Source organism: Mytilus edulis, chromosome 7, assembly GCF_963676685.1.
Source record: "Mytilus edulis chromosome 7, xbMytEdul2.2, whole genome shotgun sequence".
NCBI lineage: Eukaryota > Metazoa > Mollusca > Bivalvia > Mytilida > Mytilidae > Mytilus > Mytilus edulis.
Window position 1 is genome coordinate 78436249 of NC_092350.1, and position 21069 is coordinate 78457317.

At 32.2% G+C, this 21069-nt stretch overlaps 1 protein-coding gene across 5 annotated transcripts in view; it reads right to left on the minus strand.

Annotated features, from left to right (window-relative positions):
* Positions 1–364: 364 nt before the first annotated feature.
* LOC139482328 (zinc finger protein 76-like) overlaps positions 365–21069 on the minus strand; it is a 29553-nt gene continuing 8848 nt past the window's right edge. For 3 of the 5 annotated variants that reach the window (XM_071266156.1, XM_071266154.1, XM_071266157.1), the window contains exons 3-14: positions 20806–21049; positions 20432–20494; positions 19695–19847; positions 18658–18791; positions 16499–16573; positions 15780–15911; positions 12756–12957; positions 5958–6137; positions 4360–4596; positions 3018–3148; positions 1777–1947; positions 365–1029 (exon numbers count right to left, since the gene is read on the minus strand). In XM_071266156.1, the coding sequence (XP_071122257.1) occupies positions 844–1029; positions 1777–1947; positions 3018–3148; positions 4360–4596; positions 5958–6137; positions 12756–12957; positions 15780–15911; positions 16499–16573; positions 18658–18791; positions 19695–19847; positions 20432–20494; positions 20806–21049 (1908 nt within the window). In that variant the 3' untranslated portion in view covers positions 365–843. The remainder of the gene's footprint in view (positions 1030–1776; positions 1948–3017; positions 3149–4359; positions 4597–5957; positions 6138–12755; positions 12958–15779; positions 15912–16498; positions 16574–18657; positions 18792–19694; positions 19848–20431; positions 20495–20805; positions 21050–21069) is intronic. The other 2 variants (XM_071266159.1, XM_071266155.1) reach the window with 2 other exon arrangements.

A 21069-nucleotide genomic window follows, 5' to 3' on the forward strand; every position in this document is an offset into this window, starting at 1 on the left:
CAGAAAAAAACGACATTAACAAAAATGTATTCTTCTTTCAAAGGCAGATTGTGAGCGTAAATGGACGGTGACCCCATTTTTTTATTTCATTTTTCTATTAAGTATAAGATAAAGTTCATGTATAGAAAAATATAGAGAAATCCTATATTAAATAAAAAAATTGATTTAGACCTGTGAGCCCCCTTAATATTTCTCTTAAGGCTAAATGCAAAAGGATGACCAACATAAGTTAGATGGTCACCTCTTGTCAGAGAATAAAGGGGTAAATCAGTAGAATGATTCTAACATTAGCAATTTGTAATTTCTCTGTCAGAAGTGAATAAGTAACCAAATGTAATGACTTTAGAAGAAAACAAATGCTGACTATCCACATGTTTAGAGCTTTAATGACAATAATGAAACTGATAATTTTCAGATTTTCTGTTAGTCATAAAGATGACTGAAGACTATGACATGAACTTTATTGTTTTGGTTTTTCAATCTTATATAATGGTGGAACCAAAACATGATATTGGCCTTTCACAGATGAAAATAGAGGCGGATTTGATTTTGTCAGCCAGTTTTAAGCACATGGCTCACTGAGTTGAACAAATCAATGTTTGTTTGCCTGCCTTTTTTACCTACAAAGCTTTCAGTCATTTTAACATTAAACCTCCTGTAGCTTCCTTCAATAGACCATTCTCAATCCTGAACATTTTGTCTATTAACCAATGTAATGTAATGATTAATGTTTAAGTATGCCTAACTTTGCTTACTACCATCACTTAAATACACAATGCTATTACTGCTCCTCCCACTTTATCATATTATATTGTATTACAATCAGTTAAATTGTCACTAACATCAATCATCTTTGAATTCAATATCTCCCACAACAGTCATTGTATTGTCTATATTTAGTGGAGGTTCTTCTGTGTTTAAATCTTCACAAGTTAATGATTCCTCTGTGCTCAGTCCACATTCTTCTCCAGCATTCACAATATCATGTACAGAATTGGACTCTTGCTGGTGCTGCTGCTGAGCTAAATGCTAAAACGAAAATTATATTTATTTTACAAACAGTTACAAGACAAACAAAAGAATCACAAATCTTTGGCATAGCACGTATATCTCCAATGTTATATCAAAAAGACAACTACTCTCAAAATATGAATGGTATGAACCATTTTCCAATGACATGCCAATCAACTCAGTGTAAATTGTTAAAGATATTGCTTTGACAAATGTTAAAATAGCAAAAGTCTATGCATTAATGGTACTAACTTTAAAATGTTTCAAAGAGGTCAATTTCATATAAAATCATTTTGCTCTTAAATAAATCCTCAAGCTTTTATAAAATATACAGCTTTATATGGGGGGGGGGTTTTCTGACAGCTTTAATAGTATGTCCTATATTTGAACATCACTTGTAACCAAACAAATAAAGTTTTCAAATATTTCTAAACAGCAAAGGACAAGGTACATTTTGGGCCAAATTTGTCCTAAAATGAAAACTTGCAGAATTCAATGTTGAATCTATTTACTTTCATAAAACATGCTGTTTAATTTAACAATATTGTCCAGTCATCTGTAATACAGCCATGACAAGACACATAAATAGGGAATGTGTCCATGGGACACAGATGATGCCCCCTATTGCATATAACATCATAAAGGGATATAACACAAGAACTGTTAATGACAGATAACACGACTATGGTACACCTGTAAAATCTCTATTCTTCAGAACATCAGGAGCCTTACTTTTAAGAAAAACAGTGATGGTACAAAACTTACCTGTAAGGCTTCTAGTCGTGAAGGATCAGTGATTACATATACATGTTGTCCATTTTCTAAAACAGATATGGCAGTGACTCCTCCCTGCTGTTGTAGTTGATCTAGTGTCATTGTTCCAGGGAGGGTATTCTGTATAACTGTTGTGTTATTATCTGTATCTTCCTGAGACTGCTAAATAATAAATAGGAATGAGTGCCAATGAACCAACTTCTATGTATATTTTTATGCAACACAATTTGGGCAGGAGACGAAAAGGAAAATTTACAACAGGGGAAGAAAAAATCCCTCATTTTTTTTATATATTTAAGTGTAGAATTTCTGATGAATATCTAATTGTAGGAAAGAACAATGTTGACCAATGAGCCATCTATATTAAGTCAAGGTTAGATGAACCCTATGAAACTGACATGTATAGCCTAAATTTATTATTAAACTGCAGAACATTTACAGTTGTACACTCTAAAAGTCTAATCGAAAACTGAACTTATCTTTGAATATCCTTCAGATATATAGGTCTGGAGGCTACTTACTGTCTGACCAACATATTACTAACTGTCTGACCAACATATTACTAACTGTCTGACCAACATATTACTTACTGTCTGACCAACATATACAAATTCCAGTTATTAAAAATACCAAGTATACAAGTTATTCAAAATAAATGAAAAGATCACAAAGATGTCTCGTTGGTCAACATTCTACATCTCCTTACTTTTGCATGACCTAAACATCCTTTTTATGCAATCACTGAATCATGACAATGAGATCACAAACATTAGACATGTGCAAAACAGACCACAAGGCTTTCAAGAAAGTAAATATAAGTACCAATAACTTGTTTCCTGATCCACTATAAATAAATATGCTTAAACTAAGAGTTGAATTGATAAATATCTATCCAAAGACCACTGATATATGCCAGACCAGACAGAAAGCAACTCTTTCAAAGATTTGGATTAGCAATGTCTTCTATCACCCATCATATTATTTATTAAAACTGAATTTAAATTACCATCTTTTCAAAGACCACAGATAAAAAGGCCAGACAGGAAGCATCTCTTTACAAGGTTTGAATTATCAAGCTTTACATATAAAATTTTATACAAAAATGTATTTTTCATATTTGAGGTAAAGCTGTTGAAGGGTGTGGTAAAACTAGCCCTTCTCCAGTTTCTATGCCTTATTTAAAAAAGTTGGCATTTTTCTGTCATTGACCTTATATAATATTGTATATTTACCTGTATAGATTCCATTCCACTGTTTCCATTATTTATCACTAATGTGTCATTTCCTTCTGTGGTAGTTAAAGCGTACTCAAATTTAACTTTCTTGGCATGGGGCTCTCCAGTTTCACCCTCACTTCCATTCTCTACAATTAAAATGCTTCAGTTAAAATGACATTAAAACAATATCAAACCTTTAGGACAGTGTATGGCAAGGTTTTTTAATTTTTTGGTTCCTGGATCTGCCGACCCTATCTTTCCAATTTGCAGAATAAATATAAAATTGACATTGCATGCTCTTTTTTTCCCTGCCAACCCTCACAAAAACATTATCCCTAAAATATAAATAAAACTTTTCTTTTGTTATGAAATGATTTGCTTTAAACACAAACAGAATTGATAGTGTTGTAAAAAAAAAAAATCAAAAATTAGTCTATGTCTACCTATCTAAAAATACACAAATCGATCATAACTGGCTTTGAAATATTGTTTGCCCAAGACCATCCCAAGTCACATTCCTATCAAACTTTATCCTAACCTGGTAAATTCTAAGCAAGAGCAGCATTCCAGTCCAACTTAATCTTATCCAGGAACATTCGAAGCATGAGGTCATTAAGAACATTTTGATCCAACAAAATCCTAGCAAAGAACAGTCCATGCAGGAGGTGCAATCATATCCAACTTAATTCTTACCAAGAACAATTCATGCAGGAGGAGCATTCCAATCCAACTTGATCCTAACCAGAACAGTCCAAGCAGGAGGAGCAATAGACAACTTTCGAGTTCGATGCATTTCCGTCAAAAACTCTGGTTTTAGTGAACGTCATTTGTGTGTTTAGGGGCGTCGTCACTTCCGTTTCAATGTTGAGCGAGTGGTTGGAAAACTATAATTCTATATTGTACTAATTATTCAGCAAATTAAATTCTCAAAATTGACAATCAGCACTGCTGTCATCAGGGAATTGTCATTAATTACCTACAGAACAACCATTATTTCTAGTTTATCCTGCACAATGAAGATCACTAAGACGCTTGATGAACGTAAATAGTGCAGGAATACAGGCGAACCCCTCTATCTGGTAAATGACGTCATAAAGGCGCGCATAATTGACGAGTTTTTGCCGGTGACGGATGAACTCGAAAGTGGTCTATTGAAAGATTAAATTGAGCAGAAGCAGAGTAATAACTCATTAAAGTTAATCTACAAGCATGAACATTTCAGGTGCGACATTTAAGCTTAAATGTCAGAAATCATTTTGAGAAGATTCAATTTAATATACTCATACATAAACTGATAATTCTGATCTGACAAAGAATTTAAATGGTCAACAGTGTAGAATATGATAATGGTGGCTACCCGTAATATGTTGTTGTTGCTGAGCATATAGTTCTGCCTCACTTTCTGCAGTGACCTCCTCACCATGTGCTGTACGTTTATGCATGGCTAAAGTGGAAGTCTGTCTATATGTTTTACCACATCTATTACATATGTAAGGTTTAGAATGAGTATGCACTACATGGTGTTTATATAGACTGGAATATTCTGTAAACTTCTTCCCACAACCTGCTACTGTACAAACGTAAGGCTTCTCCCCTGTAAAATAACATGGCAAGTATTAGGCTGTATCAAAAATTATAAATTATAATCCAAACACAGGGAGATCTTGAAATGTGCCAAGTTAAAATATGGATCACACTTTCCAAAGTAAATATCATTACTATTTTGAGGACTCAGTAAATACAAAATTTTATGAGCAAATATTCTTTATTGCTTTTTTGTGGACAGAGTTTGAATAATTTGAAACTGGAAATCTAATTTACAATGAATTTTTAATAATCTTTGTTGGTATCATTGTTGGGCCAATAACCTAATATCAGTAGACTAAGTTCTATAGAAAACTGTTGAGAGTGTAATAGTGTGCCACCTGTATACAACTTGAAGCTCTGATCATAATACCGCAATTTACCTTAGAATATTCAATAAATATATAGAATATGGCATATTTTTATGTTTTTGATAATGACTATATCAATAAGAATATCAAGCAAGCCTGCTGGTATTAATCTGTCTTATCAATATTTTTCTTGGGGTAGAGTATGAAATTACGGTTGTTTGATAGTATGAATAACAATCATGTAAATGCGATACATTTATAAATTGATGTGAATGGTAATAAAAAAAGTCACATTGATGCCTAATTTGTTCATGACAACACTATCAAATAGTTTTTTAGTAAGTCTGAGTTATATAAAAATCAAAAGTATGATTTATTTTGTTCAATCATTAATGAAAGTGAAATAGTGAAATAATGATTTGCTTTTATCAGCTAAAATGGTTCAATTATGTCAAATTAAGCTCATAAACATTGATCATGAATTATTCACTTGCAAGTGAATAATTCGACCTCATTAAAGTATTCATGTGAACTCCAATTTAACCCCGTAGAAAGAGATAGAATAACGCATGTATTGTCCGTGTATGGGTTTTTAAAGGGAAAGAATGTCAACATTGAAAGTGAAACAAAGGTAAATAATTTGATTAACTGATTTGATCCACACAAAATAATTCTCATCAAGGTCAAAACCATGATAAACATAAATTTTAAATCTATAATACAAAATTAAACAGACCTTTAAAAATCCAATTGCTTAAAATCTATTTATATCCATGTTTATGTTTACATAGCTTATATGGTCATATAAGATCAACTCAATAGTTAATTAGATGGCGTCTTGGCTTAAATTCACATGAAACGAAGCTACATTTTATTGAGACCATGTCCTGTAAATTGTTTATTTTATACTTTTGATACATTGGAAAAATGTTTTACATTGTTATAAATAAAATATGAGAATTTGAGTCAAATCGGTGACCATGAATTTGGCAACTAGTGCCTCTTTAAGGACAAAATGTATAAATAATCGATTAATTATCAAATCTCCATTCGAAATTACCTGTATGTATTCTGATATGATTTTTGTAATTTGTAGCACTGGCAAAAGCTCGACCACACCCTTCCTCAGTACACACATACGGTCGTTCTCCAGTATGTGTTCTTATGTGGACTTTTCTGATGTTTGATGTTGTAAATGATCTATCACAGCCTTCAAACGGACATTTAAATGGTCTCTCTCCTAAAACACATAACATTTACATTTTAATCCAAAACAAGACAATCAAATCTCTATCCTAAATCACGTAAGGGTATAAATATGTATGTACAACAGATGGTTTTTGTTCTGAAACGCTATTACTGTAGGTTCATTATGATTTGTTGAATACCAATTTTCATGGATTTGGTGGGTATAGTTGAACCAGGAAATAAAATTTCAAGGAATGACAAATGTTATAAAGGCTTGTATGAAGACTTTGGCAAAACCACGAAATTAAATGTCCACGCACATGCAAGTTTTTATTCATCCACCAAAATTAATGAATCCACAGTAATTAGCTGTTAAAAAGAACCAAAAAATTTCGCTGAATTTATTTTCAAAATTTTAGTTATCTGCAAAAAACTAGTGAAAATAAACATGAACTATGATTTATACCTGTAAGTGTTCTCACATGTTTCTGTAAATCTCCTGATGTTTTAAAAGCTTTATCACAAACCTGAACTATGATTTATACCTGTGTGTTCTCACATGTTTCTGTAAATCTCCTGATGTTTTAAAAGCTTTATCACAAACCTGAACTATGATTTATACCTGTAAGTGTTCTCACGTGTTTCTGTAAATCTCCTGATGTTTTAAAAGCTTTATCACAAACCTGAACTATGATTTATACCTGTGTGTGTTCTCACATGTTTCTGTAAATCTCCTGATGTTTTAAAATCTTTATCACAAACCTGAACTATGATTTATACCTGTATGTGTTCTCACATGTTTCTGTAAATCTCCTGATGTTTTAAAATCTTTATCACAAACCTGAACTATGATTTATACCTGTATGTGTTCTCACATGTTTCTGTAAATCTCCTGATGTTTTAAAAGCTTTATCACAAACCTGAACTATGATTTATACCTGTATGTGTTCTCACATGTTTCTGTAAATCTCTTGATGTTTTAAAAGCTTTATCACAAACATGAACTATGATTTATACCTGTATGTGTTCTCACGTGTTTCTGTAAATCTCTTGATGTTTTAAAAGCTTTATCACAAACCTGAACTATGATTTATACCTGTATGTGTTCTCACGTGTTTCTGTAAATCTCCTGATGTTTTAAAATCTTTATCACAAACATGAACTATGATTTATACCTGTACGTGTTCTCACGTGTTTCTGTAAATCTCCTGATGTTTTAAAATCTTTATCACAAACATGAACTATGATTTATACCTGTATGTGTTCTCACGTGTTTCTGTAAATCTCCTGATGTTTTAAAAGCTTTATCACAAACATGAACTATGATTTATACCTGTGTGTGTTCTCACGTGTTTCTGTAAATCTCCTGATGTTTTAAAATCTTTATCACAAACATGAACTATGATTTATACCTTTATGTGTTCTCACATGTTTCTGTAAATCTCCTGATGTTTTAAAATCTTTATCACAAACCTGAACTATGATTTATACCTGTGTTTGTTCTCACATGTTTCTGTAAATCTCCTGATGTTTTAAAATCTTTATCACAAACCTGAACTATGATTTATACCTGTGTGTGTTCTCACGTGTTTCTGTAAATCTCCTGATGTTTTTAAAGCTTTATCACAAACCTGAACTATGATTTATACCTGTGTGTGTTCTCACATGTTTCTGTAAATCTCCTGATGTTTTTAAAGCTTTATCACAAACCTGAACTATGATTTATACCTGTGTGTGTTCTCACGTGTTTCTGTAAATCTCCTGATGTTTTTAAAGCTTTATCACAAACCTGAACTATGATTTATACCTGTATGTGTTCTCACATGTTTCTGTAAATCTCCTGATGTTTGAAAAGCTTTATCACAAACATGAACTATGATTAATACCTGTATGTGTTCTCACATGTTTCTGTAAATCTCCTGATGTTTTAAAATCTTTGTCACAAACATGAACTATGATTTATACCTGTGTGTGTTCTCACGTGTTTCTGTAAATCTCCTGATGTTTTAAAAGCTTTATCACAAACCTGAACTATGATTTATACCTGTGTGTGTTCTCACGTGTTTCTGTAAATCTCCTGATGTTTTTAAAGCTTTATCACAAACCTGAACTATGATTTATACCTGTGTGTGTTCTCATGTGTTTCTGTAAATCTCCTGATGTTTTAAAATCTTTATCACAAACCTGAACTATGATTTATAACTGTATGTGTTCTCACATGTTTCTGTAAATCTCCTGATGTTTTAAAAGCTTTATCACAAACCTGAACTATGATTTATACCTGTATGTGTTCTCACATGTTTCTGTAAATCTCCTGATGTTTTAAAAGCTTTATCACAAACCTGAACTATGATTTATACCTGTATGTGTTCTCATGTGTTTCTGTAAATCTCCTGATGTTTTAAAATCTTTATCACAAACATGAACTATGATTTATACCTTTATGTGTTCTCACATGTTTCTGTAAATCTCCTGATGTTTTAAAATCTTTATCACAAACCTGAACTATGATTTATACCTGTATGTGTTCTCACATGTTTCTGTAAATCTCCTGATGTTTTAAAATCTTTATCACAAACATGAACTATGATTTATACCTGTATGTGTTCTCACGTGTTTCTGTAAATCTCCTGATGTTTTAAAATCTTTATCACAAACATGAACTATGATTTATACCTGTATGTGTTCTCACATGTTTCTGTAAATCTCCTGATGTTTTAAAATCTTTATCACAAACCTGAACTATGATTTATACCTGTACGTGTTCTCACATGTTTCTGTAAATCTCCTGATGTTTTAAAAGCTTTATCACAAACCTGAACTATGATTTATACCTGTATGTGTTCTCACGTGTTTCTGTAAATCTCCTGATGTTTTAAAATCTTTATCACAAACATGAACTATGATTTATACCTGTATGTGTTCTCACGTGTTTCTGTAAATCTCCTGATGTTTTAAAATCTTTATCACAAACATGAACTATGATTTATACCTGTGTGTGTTCTCACATGTTTCTGTAAATCTCCTGATGTTTTAAAAGCTTTATCACAAACATGAACTATGATTTATACCTGTATGTGTTCTCACGTGTTTCTGTAAATCTCTTGATGTTTTAAAAGCTTTATCACAAACATGAACTATGATTTATACCTGTGTTTGTTCTCACGTGTTTCTGTAAATCTCCTGATGTTTTAAAAGTTTTATCACAAACATGAACTATGATTTATACCTGTGTGTGTTCTCACGTGTTTCTGTAAATCTCCTGATGTTTTAAATAAAATTGAGAATGGAAATGGGGAATGTGTCAAAGAGACAACAACCCGACCAAATAAAAAACAACAGCGGAAGGTCACCAACAGGTCTTCAATGTAGCGAGAAATTCCCGCACCCGGAGGCGTCCTTCAGCTGGCCCCTAAACAAATATATACTAGTCCAGTGATAATGAACGCCATACTAATTTCCAAATTGTACACAAGAAACTAAAATTAAAATAATACAAGACTAACAAAGGCCAGAGGCTCCTGACTTGGGACAGGCGCAAAAATGCGGCGGGGTTAAACATGTTTGTGAGATCTCAACCCTCCCCCTATACCTCTAACCAATGTAGAAAAGTAAACACATAACAATACGCACATTAAAATTCAGTTCAAGAGAAGTCCGAGTCTGATGTCAGAAGATGTAACCAAAGAAAATAAACAAAATGACAATAATACATAAATAACAACAGACTACTAGCAGTTAACTGACATGCCAGCTCCAGACTTCAATTAAACTGACTGAAAGATTATGATTTCATCATATGAACATCAGGCACAATCCTTCCCGTTAGGGGTTTAGTATCATACCATCATAACATATATGAGAAGAACATAACCCGTGTCATGCCAACAACTGTTTTTAGAATAAATGTGTTTAGTTCCGATGCAAAGACCTTATCAGTGACTCAATATTAACGCCAAAATATGCAATCTTTAATGACTTGACAACAGTATCGTAATTATATCCCTTCTTAATAAGTCTGTTCAAAGGTTTTGTGAGTTTCTGAGGTGAATACTGACACCTTTGTGCTTTATAAAGAATATTTCCATAAAAAATTGGATGTGAAATACCTGAACGTATTAGAAGTCTGCATGTTGAGCTATATTTACGAATGATGTCTTTATACCGATGATAAAATTTAGTAAATGTTTTGAGCTTTATCACAAACATGAACTATGATTTATACCTGTGTTTGTTCTCACGTGTTTCTGTAAATCTCCTGATGTTTTAAAATCTTTATCACAAACCTGAACTATGATTTATACCTGTATGTGTTCTCACATGTTTCTGTAAATCTCCTGATGTTTTAAAAGCTTTATCACAAACCTGAACTATGATTTATACCTGTATGTGTTCTTACGTGTTTCTGTAAATCTCCTGATGTTTTAAAAGCTTTATCACAAACCTGAACTATGATTTATACCTGTGTGTTCTCACATGTTTCTGTAAATCTCCTGATGTTTTAAAAGCTTTATCACAAACCTGAACTATGATTTATACCTGTGTGTGTTCTCACATGTTTCTGTAAATCTCCTGATGTTTTAAAAGCTTTATCACAAACATGAACTATGATTTATACCTGTGTGTGTTCTCACGTGTTTCTGTAAATCTCCTGATGTTTTAAAATCTTTATCACAAACCTGAACTATGATTTATACCTGTATGTGTTCTCACATGTTTCTGTAAATCTCCTGATGTTTTAAAAGCTTTATCACAAACCTGAACTATGATTTATACCTGTATGTGTTCTCACGTGTTTCTGTAAATCTCCTGATGTTTTAAAATCTTTATCACAAACATGAACTATGATTTATACCTGTATGTGTTCTCACATGTTTCTGTAAATCTCCTGATGTTTTAAAATCTTTATCACAAACCTGAACTATGATTTATACCTGTGTGTGTTCTCACGTGTTTCTGTAAATCTCCTGATGTTTTAAAATCTTTATCACAAACATGAACTATGATTTATACCTGTATGTGTTCTCACGTGTTTCTGTAAATCTCCTGATGTTTTAAAAGCTTTATCACAAACATGAACTATGATTTATACCTGTATGTGTTCTCACGTGTTTCTGTAAATCTCCTGATGTTTTAAAATCTTTATCACAAACATGAACTATGATTTATACCTGTATGTGTTCTCACATGTTTCTGTAAATCTCCTGATGTTTTAAAATCTTTATCACAAACATGAACTATGATTTATACCTGTATGTGTTCTCACATGTTTCTGTAAATCTCCTGATGTTTTAAAATCTTTATCACAAACATGAACTATGATTTATACCTGTATGTGTTCTCACGTGTTTCTGTAAATCTCCTGATGTTTTAAAATCTTTATCACAAACATGAACTATGATTTATACCTGTATGTGTTCTCACGTGTTTCTGTAAATCTCCTGATGTTTTAAAATCTTTATCACAAACCTGAACTATGATTTATACCTGTATGTGTTCTCACATGTTTCTGTAAATCTCCTGATGTTTTAAAATCTTTATCACAAACATGAACTATGATTTATACCTGTATGTGTTCTCACGTGTTTCTGTAAATCTCCTGATGTTTTAAAAGCTTTATCACAAACATGAACTATGATTTATACCTGTATGTGTTCTCACGTGTTTCTGTAAATCTCCTGATGTTTTAAAAGCTTTATCACAAACATGAACTATGATTTATACCTGTGTGTGTTCTCACATGTTTCTGTAAATCTCCTGATGTTTTAAAATCTTTATCACAAACATGAACTATGATTTATACCTGTATGTGTTCTCACATGTTTCTGTAAATCTCCTGATGTTTTAAAATCTTTATCACAAACCTGAACTATGATTTATACCTGTATGTGTTCTCACATGTTTCTGTAAATCTCCTGATGTTTTAAAATCTTTATCACAAACATGAACTATGATTTATACCTGTATGTGTTCTCACGTGTTTCTGTAAATCTCCTGATGTTTTAAAATCTTTATCACAAACATGAACTATGATTTATACCTGTATGTGTTCTCACATGTTTCTGTAAATCTCCTGATGTTTTAAAATCTTTATCACAAACCTGAACTATGATTTATACCTGTATGTGTTCTCACATGTTTCTGTAAATCTCCTGATGTTTTAAAAGCTTTATCACAAACCTGAACTATGATTTATACCTGTGTGTGTTCTCACGTGTTTTTGTAAATCTCCTGATGTTTTAAAAGCTTTATCACAAACCTGAACTATGATTTATACCTGTATGTGTTCTCACATGTTTCTGTAAATCTCCTGATGTTTTAAAAGCTTTATCACAAACCTGAACTATGATTTATACCTGTGTGTGTTCTCAGGTGTTTCTGTAAATCTCCTGATGTTTTAAAATCTTTATCACAAACCTGAACTATGATTTATACCTGTGTGTTCTCACGTGTTTCTGTAAATCTCCTGATGTTTTAAAAGCTTTATCACAAACATGAACGATGATTTATACCTGTATGTGTTCTCACGTGTTTCTGTAAATCTCCTGATGTTTTAAAAGCTTTATCACAAACCTGAACTATGATTTATACCTGTGTTTGTTCTCACGTGTTTCTGTTAATCTCCTGATGTTTTAAAAGCTTTATCACAAACATGAACTATGATTTATACCTGTATGTGTTCTCACATGTTTCTGTAAATCTCCTGATGTTTTAAAAGCTTTATCACATTCTTTCTCTGGACATTTATAAGGTTTTTCTCCAGTATGCACTCGTGTGTGACTTTTGAGACCATATCCAGTAGCAAAAGCTTTACCACATCCTGATATTTCACATTTAAATGGCCGATCTCCAGTATGGGACCTCTCATGTACCTATAAATAAAAATTGTGTCACAATATCAAATCTTTAATCTCAATAATAGGTCACTGCGCTTGATTTAATATTATAAGGATAAGGAGATAAGGTATTATTGCCAATGAGACTTCTATTCAGCAGATACCAAAGGTTGAGTATTTAAACAATTATAGGGCAATGTAGCAAAACCCATACCATATGGTCAGCTATAAAGGCCCTGGCATGAAAAAATGTGAAATATTTTCAAGTGGAATCCAACTGGCACAATTGAAATATGAAGGGTGGTGATTCTTTAAGAATTTTAGTCTGACCTAATACAGACTATTATCTTATCTAATGCTTGGTAGAGTAAAGTAACTATGCTCACTGATAATACCTACCATACATGTGATGGACTGTCAAACTTAGATCAGGAGACTTGCAAATTTTGGTCAGGAGATTAGGACTCAGATCAGGAGGTTTTTTATTGACATAAATTTTGTCGTAAATGTAACCGTATGATGTAGAAATTGCCTTTTAAAGTTCTTTTTTTTTCATCAAATTTCAATCAAAATGATAGTACCCTTGTTGCCTTTCTATTTGAATGATATATCACATTATTAAAAAAAATATATTGAGAAGAATCTGTTTCTTGTTTTGTTTTTTGTTTTTGATAATTGATTGTTCACTGCTTGAAAATAAATCATTATGACCTTTTCTTTGTGTATAGATTTGTATTCATGGCGCCATATCCTTATCATTGATAACTGTATAGACAAATAAGAAAGATATATTCTATACATGTATGTTTATAACATGATAAATTAATTAAAAAAATAACAAACAATATTAATAGTATTATTGCATGGTCTTTAAGCATTATGAAAGTCATATTTCTAGAAGACTTAAAGACTGAAACACTTACAGTGTGAAATGTTTTGCTAATTTTAGCTGAATCACTGAATATCTAATATACTGACAATTACTACTTTGAAGGACATGTTAGAGGTAAAACTGTCAATAACTTTTATTCTTCTTAGAATATAGAACATTGTATAATTCATTTTCAATGTCATAGGTCAGACTTATTATATAAATTTCAATTTAATCCTTCAAAAAAGTCTATATTTTTTTATTTGTTCCAAAACATTTAAATTCATTTAATTACCATCCTTATATGATTATTTGATTAAAGTATTATTCATTTATATTCTTTTAACAATTTACATTTTTAAAAGCAAAATAACTGAAAACAGGATAAATCAAAGGGAAATAACAAAAAATATTTCAATACACAAAGTTTTTATTACACAACGGCAGTTAGCCAGAGGTAAACACTGTTGATTACCAGTATGTTTGACTTTAATAAAACTTGAAACCAAATTTCAGTAATCATTGTTCTGTAGTTCCTGAGAAAGATGCGGGGAAAATATTCATGAGACAGACAGATATATAACACTATACCTCCACTTTTATAAAGCATGGGTATAAAAAGTGCCTTTCAACACCTACATACAGCCCTAATCATAGAAAATTACTTTCATATTTATTACCCTCAGTGAAAGCTGGAATTTTAATATATACTCCAACCTTCTTTTGAGGCTTGATTTTATATCTTTTCGACAGGTTTCCTATTCTTTTGTAGGATACCCTTATACTCAGTAAATTGAGAGTAACATAAAGAAGTGAAATTAAGCTTTCAATCAGTACAATTTTGGGCAGAAGATAACTTTTTATTTTTTCTTCACACAACAAATTAATCATAAAACAGTTAACTTTCCCCCAAAATTGCACCTATTAAATGTTGATTTTACTTCCCTTGGTTGGTCTTAGCTGACTGAGTATCCTACCCAAGATTAGGCCACCTGTCGAATAATTATATAATCTAGAGTCAAAAGTCGATAATATGAAGACATCTTATTTAATGTAAATTTATTTCAGGGAAACCAATAAGTATATAGGAAGTCCGCTGTATCTGTTAAACATATTATTACTTGTATACATATATAGAATAACCATACATTGTCTCGAAATATCAATTTTATTTGTACAAGGCTTAGAAACAGGTAGAAAGTGAGGCTGTGTCGAGCATTTCTACCTGTTTCAAGCAGAGTACAAATAACATTGATATTTCGAGACAATGTATGGTTATTCTTTATATACTGCAACTCTTATTTGTGTTCTAAATGAAGTATTTAGGGTAAAAACCATCATTTTTTAATTTAGATGATGGTCAGTGACTGTATATCACATATGAATATACAGTCAATGCAATTTGACTGCTCAAATACGGCAGCTGCAGTATATATATAAATGTAAAACTCAGTTACCATTAAATCTTATTAACAGGTAGTTCTGGTATAAAAAAAAAAGAAAAAAGAAGGAAATGTTTACAGTACAATCTAGCCGCAACAAAACTTTAGATGATGTTTAGTAGTAAATAATCTCCCACATCCATCAATGTTACATCTGAAAGCTCTCTCTTCAATATAATTCATGAACTTCTCTGACAATCACACCCATCAAAGTTACATCTGAAAGCTCTCTCTTCAATATAATTTATGAACTTCTCTGACAATGTTTATAGAACAATCTAACCACAACGAACCTTTAGATGGTGTTGAGTTGTAAATAATCTTCCACATCCATCAAAGTTACATCTGAAAGCTCTCTCTCCAATATTACTCATGAACTTCTCTGAAAATGTTTATTGTACAATCTAACCACAACGAACCTTTAGATGGTGTTGAGTTGTAAATAATCTACCACATCCATCAAAGATAGATATGAAAGCTCTCTCTCCAATATTACTCATGAACTTCTCTGACAATGTTTACAGTACAATCTAACCACAACGAACCTTTAGATGGTGTTGAGTTGTAAATAATCTACCACATCCATCAAAGTTACATCTGAAAGCTCTCTCTCCAATATTACTCATGAACTTCTCTGACAATGTTTTTTCTGGTCCCATACCAGCTGTGATTACTGTCTAAAACACAAAATTCAAAGAAATTTTTAATTTAGAAATAAATAGATGTACTCTTAAGCACATGATACACAATCCACAAGTTAAATCATGTCAATGATCCTGTATTATTAACAAAAGGAAATTAACTTAACACAATCCTTACATCATTCAATATACAACAGAAACATAAAACAAAATGTATTTTAATTTTTTAGAAAAAAATCTTTTAAAAATCAAGGACAATAATATAATGAGTTTGATATGGCAATTTGTGTTATTTAGATTATTTTAAGATAGTTTGGCCTGTGATCCCCTATTTTTATCTAATATTTCAGTAGATTTTTATCTCTATCTGAGTTTTAACCAATTCTATAGTTAAATATTTCCTAAACTAAAAACAAAGTCCCTGACCCACAATTTCGACACCCCAGCTACCTTAACATGTTATACCAACATTTTGGCATGTCATAACATATCATAGATGATTTCTCATTGCCAGAGGTTGACAACTATGGAGACAAACCTGAACAATAATTCTCACCAATGAAACATAAAATGAGCTTTATGTTCTCCCATTCTTTAGAAAGGGGAAATAACTCTGCACTTACTATGTGTCCTGGTAATATCTGTCCTTTACTGAACTGTAAGGATTGTAGACTGCCCTCTTGTTTCACTCCATCTGCCTATAAAAAAAGGTTAAGTTGTCACTATCAGGAATTTTATGGTACTTTCACAAACACTGAAGTCATAATTAGTTTTGTATACTGAAGTAAAATAATAGATGATAGTACTAATTACTTTAAAACAGGCCAAATAAAATAAATTGTTAGTCTGTCATCTCAGTCTTCAAGGGATGTCAATTTGTTGAAGAATTACTTATTGAGTAATTGTTGGCTTTACCACGCTACTCTTCTGTTTAGCCCACCTCTTTACGCAGGCATTTTAAATGTAAATTAAGAACAATTCTAACACGACGTCATTCAAACGCTTTGAGAACACACCCGTGGTAAAATATGAATATATTGTTTGGGCTGTTCCGATCGTACTCCCACGTCATATGGTGTTTTATGTATGATCCATCCAACGTCATAAAACTATGACGTCAGAATATAGGCATTTTACGGGAAAATACACGATTGTGAAACAGAAAATCATCACTAACAAGGAAACGTAAACTTTACGATACTCAAATGTGTTCTGTAAGCCATGTTTGTATATTTATAAGACATATAAGTAGATTGTCATTTAGATTCATCCAAACCTATCTAAATATTATATTATAAATAATTTAAGATAAAAAAGAAGATGTGGTATGACTGCCAATGAGACAACTATCCACAAAAGACCAAAATGACACAGACATTAACAACTATAGGTCACCATATGCAAAGCCCATACCGCATAGTCAGCTATAATAGGCCCCGATAAGACAATGTAAAACAATTCAAACGAGAAAACTAACGGCCTTATTTATGTAAAAAAATGAACGAAAAACAAATATGTAACACATAAACAAACCACAACCACTGAATTACAGGCTCCTGACTTGGGACAGGCACATACATAATTAATGTGGCGGGGTTAAACATATTAGCGGGATCCTAACCCTCCCCCTAACCTGGGACAGTGGTATAACAGTACAACATAAGAACGAACTATAAAAATCAGTTGAAAAAGGCTTAACTCATTAGATGGACAAAAATACAAGTAGACGTGGCCGGGTACTTATATATCCCGACACAAAAAGACGTAATGAACAGATCTGAGAGTACTCGCAGTTATCTGACAGCTAGTTCAAAGCCACTCACAACTAATAAAAAAATCATGCATCTAAGACTAAACAATCAATTCGTACACATCCAACATCCAATGGATTTAGTGTAAAGACGTCATAAACAGCCAGAGAAAAACATGACCTTAAGCATGTCACTTATTCAGTTTGCTCCGTTCTTTTATGTCAATTTGATAGTGCGTTTATTTATGGGAATCCCAATAATGCTTCACCTAGAGCGCTTCAATCCAAAACAATTGCTGTATTTGTCTTATTTGAATTGAAATAATTCATGGGGGCTTGAATATATCGTGATTTTACCACGGGTTGTCCCTTTATGCTGATATTTTACCCCTCACTATCGCTCAGGGTAAAACATTTGTCATAACGTGCCAACCCGTGGTAAAATCACGATATATTCAAGCCCCCATGAATTATTTCTCAAATATTCGAAACATTTCCTGATTTATGATAAATAAAGGATTTCTATCTATTTAACTGTCATTGTGTCTGTTAGGCATTTTCAATCAAATTTAAAACAAAAAACAGATTAAAAATAAACATGTTAAACATGTAAATAAAATAGAACTTTAAGGCATCTTGAAAGCTTTTCTGAATTTCCCTGCATTGGGAATGCCTAAACATAAATTTATGAAAGCAAGGGATGCATTTCAAAATAAGTGTATATGTTATTTAAATCATGGCAGTTCAAAAGCTCTTGCTAATGAGAAGATGATACCATATGGGACTAACAGTCAACCAGCATCAGAATTACTGGTAAATTATATAAACACTCTATAAATTTTGTGCTTTCAAAGAGTTAAAGAAAGATAATCTTTAGAGATTTATTGTATTCATGAGTTTGTTGTTTTGCAGTCAAAACTTTTGTTTCCATGGGTTTTATCCTGTAATAAAGCTCATTGTATACATTTAACACTCCTGTACAGCATTCAGATTGTACTTGTAGAGAAAGTAACTGTATTGTTCTGATATTACCTGTGAGGTGAATTGTTCCAGGTTTATTCCTGATGCATCAAGGGCATGTTCTCCAAACAATGAAATAGCTGATGGATGTGTAATATAAGCTGTTGTTCCATCTTCTAGTTGTAATGCTTGTATGTTAGTGCCATCTAAAAACAAAGCAACCAGATTAAATTCTTAGGATGGTAGAGTTTCTTTCAGTAGATTGATTAACTTTCAAGGTATGAAACTTTGCATGGATTTAAGGAGGACAATTCCAGATAAAAGATGGAAGGGTTGTTATAAACCAATATAAATAGAGTCGCTATAATTCAAACTTACATGGCCTAGCACTAAACATGGCATATGAATTTATAATGAAGAATGCCATCAAACCTTTCAAAAACTATTTTTAGACTGATTTAGAAATTAGCAGGGTTTCAAAAGTACACAGTGCAACAACATCTAAATAAAGGTTGGTGCCTCAGTGCTCTAAGCAGCCTAACTACTGTATTACTGAAGTTGTGAGTTAAGATCCCACATGTGGCAGGTGCCCTAGACTCCAATATTCATGGACTAGGATTATCATTTTTCCTTAGGTTGATGGTTTTCTCGGGGCACTCCAGCTTCCTCCACCAATAAAAAATTGACTGTTACAAAATAGCACAATAGTGCTGAAAGTTTAAGTGGTGTTAAACACCAATCAATCAATCTAATTAAGTAAAATAATATTTTCAGTTTTTTCCACTTTAAAAATGTCTAGGTTACCATTTATGCAAAAGTCTTAAATATTTCTTATATACTTGATTTTCATTAAAATGAAAGTCCTACAAAAGATCAAATAATCGTTGATTAGAATAACTAAACAGAGCACCCTCAGTCAGGTTTTTTTTTTGTATGAAGATTCATGTAGGGTACTGTTTTATGGGTGACTATTGGCCTGTTTATTTTTATTTTAAAAGTTGTGTGTTTTTCATCAGTTTTTCATTGCATTAATAGGATACATTACCTTGTTAATGCCGACATCTTTCAAATAATTATGAATACATCTATCATAGTTTATCTTAGTTTACCTTTGACTGTATTTTGAATGTATGCTGTTGTTCCATCCTCAAGCTGGATAGAGTGGTCTCCCTGCACAGAGTTCTCCAATGTTGATGTATTCTCATGTAAAATTGTATCTGCATCAGTTGCCATAGATGATGGGTGAACTGATAAGTTAGTAACTGTAACAGATAGTCAGACTAAATTATCTACAAACTGTTGCTGGTGAAGAAAAATATTGTACCAAGTCTTCTAAACAAATTTCCCTCCACAGAACCACAAATGATGTGTGTTCTCCCCCAGAGACTTATAAATGCACCATAGACATGATAGGTTGCCAACCACAGTGTTTTCTGAATAGCATTTAAAATATCATAATTATGGTGCTATAATTTACTGGGAATTGCTATTTGAAAGTCCATGGTTATGGAAAAAGGGGTTAGGATCTTATATGGATCTTTCATCGTTGGCACTTGAAAGTAAAGTTATATTAAAAATTAGCCCTGTGTTAAATACTGTATAGCAGGTTATTTTAACAGGGTGTTAATTTTTTGCTTATTTTCACGGATAGAACACAATCGGCAAAATAAATGCCGCCAATTTAAAAAGGTACAGGTAAAGGTATTAAGAAAAGTTTTGAATCCGCTAAAATAATAACCGCCAAAATAATTTATATACCTTATTCAATTAAAATTGTGAAATTTTACACCTGCATAAATAAATCGCTATATGGTATATTAAGCTTTCCATAGCAACAGGTAAATACCTTGAACAACTGCTGTAGTACCATCCTCTAATGTAATAGTCTGTCCTTCCAAAAACTTGCCACCTGGTAAATGAAAATATCAAAATATGTGTGAGTCTATTTATACAACATGTAATACAGTTGCACAAAAGTATCTTCACAAGTCTTTCAGTTACTTATAAGAAAGCTTTTTATTTGGGAGTTTTTCAACATACTTTATATAGGGTTCTGCAATTGTTCTGAACAGTTCATATTGGTATTTAACATTTTTAAAATGTATCTAATACGTCCTTTTGAACAAGTAAAAGTACCCATTACTGTACAAATGTATGCAGCTAGTTTACATAATATCTCTCATCTAAGGTTTGATTGTATTGTACTGAGATTTGACTGACCTTTTGGATGTTGTATAAAGGCTGTAGTTCCATCTGACAGAGTAACAGCCTGTACCGTCTGAGATCCATCTCCAGTTATAATGGCTGGGGGTGTTACGGAAGTGTTTAGTTGCTGTACAATATGACTTATATCAACAACAGTAGATGGAGTGTCCAAGGAAGTAGGGAAACTCATTACATTCTGGATATGTTCCATACTAGTGACCTTGGCATTGGTAATATCAAGGTGATTAGACTGATCTGACTGAAATAAAGTATACAGGT